Source organism: Gastrolobium bilobum, unplaced genomic scaffold (assembly GCF_033153095.1).
Source record: "Gastrolobium bilobum isolate Gb01-03AN ecotype WA unplaced genomic scaffold, APGP_CSIRO_Gbil_v1 utg6679, whole genome shotgun sequence".
NCBI classification, from domain to species: domain Eukaryota; kingdom Viridiplantae; phylum Streptophyta; class Magnoliopsida; order Fabales; family Fabaceae; genus Gastrolobium; species Gastrolobium bilobum.
Window position 1 is genome coordinate 291,659 of NW_026897753.1, and position 9,417 is coordinate 301,075.

Consider the following 9,417-nt stretch of genomic DNA (forward strand, 5'->3'; position numbering starts at 1 on the left):
ATTCTGTTAGTCAATCGTATCCTTTTGTCCATTAGTTACAAGCAACTTGCAAATAAAATATCCCAGGTTGTATCCCCCGAAAAGAAAATCCAATTGGTGACATTTAATTATCTATTTTTTTTTTTGGTAAACAATTATCTATTTTAATTTCTCTTATTAAATCATTATGCTTGTCTATTACTCACAAAAGGTGGATCCATCTAAAAAAATGAAAGAACTGTCCGAGCTTGGGTAATAGTGAAAACTGTAATTAGATTACTTGAGGTTTTTTACTTAATTTTTTGTAATATTTTTATTTAAAAAATATTAAATAAAAATAGTTTATGGTAAATTGATATTTTCTTATTATAGTAAATTTTTTGTAAAAATTATTATCATTTCATGACCTGAGAAATGAGAATACATATGATTTTTAGATTAGATTTCATTTTTTCATTTATTTTCAACCGAACCCTAACATGTAGAATTTTTTTCTACTAAAAATAATATTTAATCCAATCTAATGTTCTCTTGTTTTTTGGTAAAAAAATTAACGTTCTTTTGTTAATCTAAAAGGATGAAGGTACATATTTTGATTTTATTATAAGTAAATAATGGTTACACTATAATTTTAATTATATCAATTGGAGTACTGTATGCGTCTATAAATATTTAAAATTGGTTTTTTGTAGTTAGATTACAAACCTATCAATATATAATTTCAACATTTTGTATTAATAAACTGATATTATTATATGGTAAATATTTTTCTTATGTTGCATGATACAATTTTATCTCATGTAACACAAAAAAAACAGGTGAGACCCATTTTTTTTCTTTTTTCTTTAATAAATCTCACTCACTTTTGTGTGTGTTGCATTAGATAATTTGTCATGTGAGGATAATCAAACCTTATTGTAAATATCTCATACTAAGATCAATGCATTTTTTTTAGGGGGCGTAAACGTAATGCTTTAAATTGAGATGTAATGAGTTTTATTTTGGAAACTGAGACTGACAAGGGGATCAAGTCCCTTTGTCAATCAACAGTTAACTCGAGATGAAGCTTTGATACGAATGTGTGGTGGACCATATTCTTGCGCTCCACATCACATGGTGTGTTTTTGTTAGGCCCTGCGAGATATTGGAATCAAATTGACGTGGGTTCAGACGAAAATTTAGGAATAGAACTTTGGAAGTGTTCAGCCAATGTGATTATGGATGTGGCCAAATTTTTTGACTTGACTTCTTAGAAATTTGTATAATTTATTTTTAAGGAAAAAATATTTTCACAGTTAATGCAGATAAATTATCTGCATTTATTTTCAAAACGACGTCGTTTTGGGATTGAAAGATTACAAAATTATAATTATAAAGATTATAATAACTCTGGAATAAATTAAAATTACAAAAACACCATGATTTCTGTTCCGAAACGACGTCGTATTGGGCTTACTGCAGATTAGTTATCTGCAGTAACGGCAGAAAAAGCGAACCCTTTATTTTATAGGAAAAATATTTGTCATTTTAAATGATATAAAATATTTGATCGTATCTATCTTTATTCTAAAATGACATAATTTATGTCCTTTAAAAGGACAAACATCAAATTCTTATTTTAATCTAATATTAAATAAGTAAAAAACAAAGAGATAAAAAAATTTATTATAAATTTAAGCTTTATTATATTACAAATAGTTACTTATTTGATATTAAACAAAGGATAAAGTGTATGTCATTTTAAAGGATGTAAAATTGTGTCGTTTTAAAGGATGTAAAATTGTGTCATTTTAAGAGAGAGAAAGAGATAGACAAAGGAAGTGAGAGAGTTGACAAAAAAAAAATAAAAGTGTAAGTCTCACCTCTTTGTGAGAGTGAAATGATATAAATTGTGTTATTTAAAAGGATAAATATTTGGTGAATTTCAATTGTGAATAGGAAAAGGACCAATTCAACCGGATTCGGATGGGTTAACCGGTGTAGGACCAGCTTTCTGAATTTTTTAAATCAAATTTTGAGAATCTTGTTAGGATTTTGAGTCCACTCGACCGACTCGGGTTGGTTTTGAACGATGATATTTATCAGATCCAGCTGAAACACACAAAAATGAAGTTTTCAACATGACACTACAATTTTTAACAAACTAATTTGACCGGAAAATCCATATAAAGACAGCATTAAATATAATTTGATAAACTAAAATAATCATAAAGTAGATATTTAAGGACTGAAAACTTAATCAAACCATACTCATATAACTTATTATAAAGTGAGAACCCTAATCAAAAGCCCATAATTTTAAACGGGACAAGGGAGTTGGATGTCATAATTCGTGATATTATCAGTAACGAGGTTGGGAAATTTTATTGCAGACCCACTTGTGTTACGTCTGTTGGTTGGCAGATTCTCCTGGCTTATGAGAATGTTGAAACGCTCTTGGTTTTGCCTTTGGGACAAAGAAGAAAAAAAAGTCATGGACACGAATTCTTATAAGCCTGTGGTTTAGAGTACTCGGTTTCGGTTGTCATATCATAATCTTCAAGTGATGGTAACGAGCCAAGCATCTATAATAAGCCCTGACCATTACTGATATATTCTCTGTACAAAAATACAAGCTACTTATTCAAATATGCCAACAAACAAGCCTCAACTTAAAACAGTTTTGAAAGTACTTGGCTTTCATGAACAGCTGTATGCACAATACGGACCTAAAATACTAACAAACGGCAAAACGGGGACCTAATACCTAGACCGATGTTATTTGTATCCATAAAAATTGATGCAATTGTGAAGAAATGTATGGGATTAAAGAAGTTGAGGAAATGAGTATTAAGCTCTTGGATAGCGAGAACGCCCTTTCTTCTTTAAGAATTCGGGGATCTCAACCAAACCACCATCAGTGAAAGAGGAAGATCTTCTATTGATACCAATGGTATCTCCGTGTGTGAGTTGACTGGCCTGCATTTTGGACAAAAACCAGAATTATGGGCACATCACAGAGGAAGGGGAGAGGTGGTTGAGTTAATCATACCTGTACGGGCCTCCCTTCACTTTCCTCTTGACGCTTAAATCCAGTTGCAATCAACGTTATGCTTACCTATATGAAACCAAATGACATGGTTCACCATGCCGATTATACTATATATTCAAATAAATAAACTAATTTTGAGAAATGGTAGTTTAAAGAGCATTCAACCCTAAATGCCAGCAACATAACAGAAACCTAGGAAGTACGGATATAACATGGGACCTGGATACAGTATAATATAGATATGGAGACATGACAAGTTTTGAAATTATAGAACACGACACAACTATAGAAAAACATATAAAATGTACAAATCTTAAATGACAGAATCAATGTTTTAAGAGTTAGCATTAGTTATTGTAGATATAGTAAAATAGTATCATTTGTCTAATTATTGTAGTATTTCCATATGTAATGGTATAAAAATTAAAAACAAAAATAAAAGTAAAAATTGCAAAATGCAGGTCGGGAGTTCATGAAGTGTACATAAGTGTCCAATATGGGTACGGAGTCTGTGCTTCCTAGAAAGAAACAAAAGGTTTTAGCCACTATACATGTTTATGTATTCAAAAACATGTTATTTATGGTGATTTAATCTTGATCCAGTTACGAATCAACCAATTATTATCTTTGGTTCTTTTATATAAATATTACTCACAGGTTGAGTTACACAACATGATAGTAGGACACTTTCTTCTTCTGATGACTTAATAAATGTGGCTACTTGGGTTGGATGATCTTTTAAAAGCTACAAGTTATATTTATTTAACAAAAATAACACAACAGAATGAGGGGAATATGCTAAAGAATTTAGAATTTCAAATTGGTGGCTGACTAGTCATTTATAAAGATAACTTATAGTGAAACCATTTTAAAATTATTTATGAATTGCTTATTGGTTAGCACATTCATACCGACTTTTATATCCAGGAATGATTGCAGTATATCGACTGCGTCTTGAACACGCTAGACTGGGATGATGTTGCCCAATTCATTTCCGAAGGAATATTGACATAACATATAGAAGTTCATATAAATAATATTTAAGAGTTTACGTAGTTTAACTTACTTGACCACTGAGCGATGGATCTATTACTGCTCCAAATATCAAATTAGCAGTGGGGTCCACAAGGTCATATATAACTTCTGCCGCAGCATTAACCTGTAAAGGATAATATTAAAAGCTATAGCATACTAAAGGACCATCTTAAATAGAAAGAGTATGATGAATATAATAGATAGCAGATCATGAAGTAGGTAGCTATTTAGAATTCAGAACAACAGAAGGCTAGTTCATTTTATTTATTTGCTTCCCAGCATGGATGCCTAAGTATGCCTCCAACAAACATTTGCTTGCAGCAAAAACCAAGTTCATGAATTGCTTGTCAGGAAAGTAAGACAATAGAATTATAGTAACTGGATTGCTGGACAGAGCTGGATGTCTTTCACAAATTATTTTATAAACCTCAGATTTTCTACCCTTGCTTAAATATCATGTCCATGGAAAACTACCTCAATCATGTAAGAAACTGTTCCATTGGAATTTGGCACATGGATGTAAGGGGGAAAAAATCCTAACTTAATTCATCACATGTTGCTCCTACCAATTTCCCATAGCCCTTAGATGATCCAAATTCCAAAGGAACAGAGGAAAAAATGAAGGAATTTAAAAGAAGAAGAAAAAAAGAGAGAAAGAAATATCATGGGCACAGATGAAACAAATATTTAGCGAAGTTAAAGCTGAAGCGCCAGAGGGATAGCTAGCTACCTCAAACAGGGTCAGATCACTTCCACCAGTTATGTTCCATACAATTCCAGTAGCCCTCTCTATACCAATATCTAGTAAAGGCGACTGAATAGCATTTAATGCAGCATCTCTTGCCCTTGTTTTCCCTTCAACACAAAAAGAAGCCACCAGATAAATTTCAAAATCTCAATAATATATGTAACCATGGTAAGAATGTGCTCTTCCCCGTATAAAGAGAGGTGCCAATCAAAGGATAATATATTTATACTCTAATAATTAATAAGTTAACAGAAAGTGTGGTAGAGGTAAGATTTTATTTTTGAGGACCATTAAAGCATATTCCCCATCAATGTGTGTACTTCTCCAGAACTTTACAGTGTGGCAAGACTCGAGAGAGTTAATTTTACAACCTTTAAATTGCATTGTTTGGATTTGCTACGTATGCATATAAAACAATTTTGGTTGTACAATCCTTCGCGTATACATATGCACACCATATGGTAAGTTTATATATACGGCTGTCCTTCTACATATATAGTATTATAGTTTGAGTATCATACTACCCTCTACATGTATTATACAACTTTCATTAAGCAAAACAGAGGTTTCAGAGTAATTATTTGGGTCAATTAAAATATCAGGATTCAGGAGTAGCAGTGCAGCCCCATTTGCAGTTTCCATACATACCAGTTGCAGTTCCTATCCCCATAAGTGAAGAACCAGCATTGGCCATTATAGCTCGAACATCGGCAAAGTCTACATTCACCAATCCTGGTATCTGCAATCAATTAATAAAATTAATGAGCATTAATGATTTTGTTTTTTTTAGTATTTCTACTAACCAGTTCATCCTTTAGGACTAATCCGGTTGGGGGTTGAGAGCAGTTAAGAACTCCTCCTCCCAACAGTTAATGAGCATTAATGATTTTACAGACACACATCATCAGCTTTAAACCATGGGCAATGTATAATCAGGACATCTTATTAGTGGGAGAGCCACAGTATGTTATGTCTACATGCATCCAAAATTGATAACAAAAAAAAAAAAATGAATTCTAGAAAATAAAGTAATGGCAACACACAATTTTGAACCGACATATCAAACAATTTAACACCCACAAGTGAATCAGGTAGGAACTATTGGATTGTCAAAACAAATAAAGGAAACAACATACTTAAGGTTCCCTTTTTCATTCATCCTTTTCCTTTTACACTTTTACAATCAAAATTTGATGGAAAAAAGAATGAACAAAGTAACAACAGGAAGGTACTCGTTCATGTTCAAAGATCTTTATGATTCCATACCGTAATAATATCAGAAATGCCACGAACACCTTGTCGAAGAATATCATCAGCCAGATTAAATGCTTCAGTTACAGGGGTAGATTGAGAAACTGCAGTCAACAGCTTGTCATTTGGAATAACTATCAGCGTATCAACATTATCTCTTAAGGCTGCAATTCCTTCTTGCGCTTGAACTGCCCTCCTTCGTCCTTCAAATGAGAAAGGGGTTGTGACAATACCAACAGTCAGTATACCCATTGACTTTGTGATACCAGCAATAACTGGAGCTCCACCAGTGCCAGTTCCTCCACCCATTCCAGCCTGCACAAATGAATTTTAATTCTCAAGTTTACCAAAATATACCAATAATGAACAATTTAGTAGAATTGCAAGCATGCCCATTCCCAATTTCAAAAAATCTACATATTCGAAGATTTCAAAGATCAAGAACTGCTGGTTCCTCATTTCGTGTAGGCATTAATTAGTATATCAAAATTCAAAATGATAAAGACTGGAATTTTATATATGTTTTAATAATCTTCCTCCTAAAATTTATGAAAAAGCAATCGCATACATGCAATTTGCAATTGCATAGATTTCAATTTTTTTATATTATAACCTAATAAGCTAAATTTTGAACTTCAACAACATAATAGTGACAAATATTTCCAATACTTTTTCCATTTGTGTTATCATCTTATATCTTCACTGATGGTAAAATTCCAAATAAAATACATATCTCATATCTGTTTACGAAAATTGTCCCCTCGAAGGCTATAAATCTCTCAGAATATCACATATAGCACTAGCATTTATTATTTTTAAAATTAGAATAAATTTTGATTTTATAATATCTAGGTATATACCTAAAAGTGTCAGCCCATCACAGTATTTGAAATTGTAAATTCCTTACTTAAAAAAAGGCATAAATTTTATAATTTCAAAGCAACATCCCAGGAAAATGATATCTTCATAGCAATTTTCAGATAAGTTGACAATCTAAGGGTAGCAGCCCGTCATGAAATTTATTTTTTGGACAAAGAAATGAAAGAATGACAAAGTGCCTTTTATCGTAAAATGATAGCTTCCAATGAAAGTGGAGAAGCCAATTGCCAGCAACTATGTCGTACGGTGGTTGATGTACAAGGCAGTTTTTTACATACCTAAAAGCTATATTATTATACGAGATGTTGCAGTTTATTCTAAGAAGTTTTATCAGTTTTGACACGGGACGTGCTGAGATTCTTTTTATGTAAGGGAAGGAGTGTGGAGTGACAGATAACCTGACATTGTTGACGCTTTTCTTTTGGTAGTATAAACCTCTATTTCATCCCGTATTAATGTTCCCCCTCAACAAAACGAACCAACAGTCCTACGATATTTAAGAGCATACATCGAAAAATGAATGTGATAAAGATCCATTAGTTACAATTTAGATACCCTCAAATTTTAGCAGCACCGAGAAATGCAAAAGACCAAAGGGATGATTCGTATGAGTTGACAGATAAACAATATATGCTAAGGTATGAAGGTCTGGTGACTCAGATCATGCACTTGAATACCACTATAGCAAATGTACAGGCAGCAGGCGAAAAGTGCAAAACTTCACAATGAGCTAAATAAAAATTTACACCACACCAGTGTACGCCCTCAGGTGTACTTCCGTGATAACTTCTTTGCAGAATATTGTGGCCTATTCCTCCTTGCACAGTATATTACCATATCCTTTATTTTTCTATCAAAGTATATATTACCCTATCCTACTCTGAGTTATGATTTTACAAACAAATATTTTGGTATTTATAACAGATCATATAAATCATGTCAACTGGCGTAATGTTTAGAAGTATACCAAAAATAAAATTCATAATGCAAAACTGTAATGTAATCTGCAGAAGCTATAATTGAAGAAAAGTGGTTGAACATACTGTAACAAAGACCATATCAGCTCCATAAACAGCCTCTTGAATTGATTCCTTGCTTTCTTTGGCAGCATTCATGCCAATCTCAGGGTTACCACCAGCGCCAAGACCTCGCGTAAGCTCTTGACCGATTTGCAAACAGTTCCCAGGAATGACAGGTGACATTCTCAAAGCTTGAACATCAGTATTAACAATCCAGAACTCCACACCGTTCATGGAGCTCTCTATCATGCGATTGACCGCGTTTGACCCACCACCACCTACACCAATGACTTTGATCTTTGCTTCATTGTAATTACTTGGAGTGGACGTGGCTTCCAAGCTTTCAGCAACATTTCCACCTGAAATATCCTTTCTTGTTCTCGGGCTGTTCAATGCACTGCTTCCTTCTCCTCTAAGCATTGACACCTCAGGGTGTAGATCTAGAAAAGGGTCCTTATTATGATACGGACTGATGCTGTGGGAATTGGGAGAACCTGAACACTTCACTTGAAACAAACCATACTTTCTGTTGCCACCCGAAAATCCATACTTGTTTTCATGAATTTTCAAGAAACATGATCTATTAAAGTGATTCTCAGCCAATGTTCTTCCTCCAACAACAGCCAGCACCCCTGCTGAATTTCTAGCATTCGAAGGTGTAAAACATGTTGCCATTTTTATAGTATCCAAACTCGTGAGTACTGATATGTATGTAAGAAAAAAGTTGCAATTCGACCTGAATTCTTTCTTTCAAAACCTGTTCATTGAAAAAATAATAAAAACAAAGTAAAACAAAAAAGAATCCCCAAAATATTAGGGCCTGAGCGAAATAAATTAATGAACTACACTACACTGGGACTGGGACTGGGACTGCTAGAGGGTAGTTCGTAACGTATGTTATAGTATTAGCAGTACTAATGAAAGTGAACGAAATACACAATTGGTAGATAATGAAGCTGAAAACCAACAAAAAACAAGAGCCACAATGTAAACACTGAGTTAATTGGAAGGATCAAAAGAGGAAAATGAAATGCACAACATTTCAGAGGTAAGAAGAAGAGAGAACTGAGAAAGTTGAAGAGAGAATCTCCTCACCGTGGAAATGGAGGATGTGTTTTTGTTCAGAAGAAGCACTTTCTTGCTTCTTAGCTGTCAGTTTTTTTTTTTGTTGATAATTAAAATGAAAATGGTCCGCAAGGTGTTTTGTAGTGAGGTGCCTTTCATGAACATATGCTGCAGACAGGACAGAATTGGAAATTGGAAACCCCTAATATTCGGTCAGGGTTTTTCAATCTTTTTTTTTTTTTTCTTCTTTCTAGATTTTAATTATATGTCGCAGTAAATCTGTAAGTGCAAAGCACACTTACTTCATTAAATTTTTTATTTTTGGTATCACCTCATAGAAAAGAGCCATATAATATAGAGTTTGTTTTTTCTTTTGTTAACGGAGATAATTTATTTCCACTAAGTTCAAT

General features: G+C 33.2%; 1 protein-coding gene across 1 annotated transcript; it reads right to left on the reverse strand.

Moving 5' to 3' along the window:
• Window positions 1-2,504: 2,504 nt before the first annotated feature.
• On the reverse strand, window positions 2,505-9,169 carry LOC133309888 (cell division protein FtsZ homolog 2-1, chloroplastic-like). Its single transcript, XM_061510748.1, has 8 exons — window positions 9,038-9,169; window positions 7,967-8,699; window positions 6,060-6,359; window positions 5,442-5,532; window positions 4,776-4,900; window positions 4,077-4,169; window positions 3,011-3,076; window positions 2,505-2,937 (listed from the first exon to the last, which is right to left on the reverse strand). Exons 2-8 carry the CDS (start codon window positions 8,615-8,617, stop codon window positions 2,809-2,811), a joined length of 1,455 nt encoding a protein of 484 aa, XP_061366732.1. The 5' UTR covers window positions 8,618-8,699; window positions 9,038-9,169; the 3' UTR covers window positions 2,505-2,808.
• Window positions 9,170-9,417: the final 248 nt, after the last annotated feature.

What these genes read in the sequence shown, in the direction of transcription:
- LOC133309888 (XM_061510748.1), bottom strand. Translation starts at nt 8,617, where the DNA reads ATGGCAACATGTTTTACACCTTCGAATGCTAGAAATTCAGCAGGGGTG. An exon ending in CTGATATGGTCTTTGTTACA is followed by an intron (nt 6,360 to 7,966) that starts GTATGTTCAACC and finishes TCATTTGTGCAG; the next exon opens with GCTGGAATGGGTGGAGGAAC. An exon ending in ATCCATCGCTCAGTGGTCAA is followed by an intron (nt 3,077 to 4,076) that starts GTAAGTTAAACT and finishes GGTTTCATATAG; the next exon opens with GTAAGCATAACGTTGATTGC.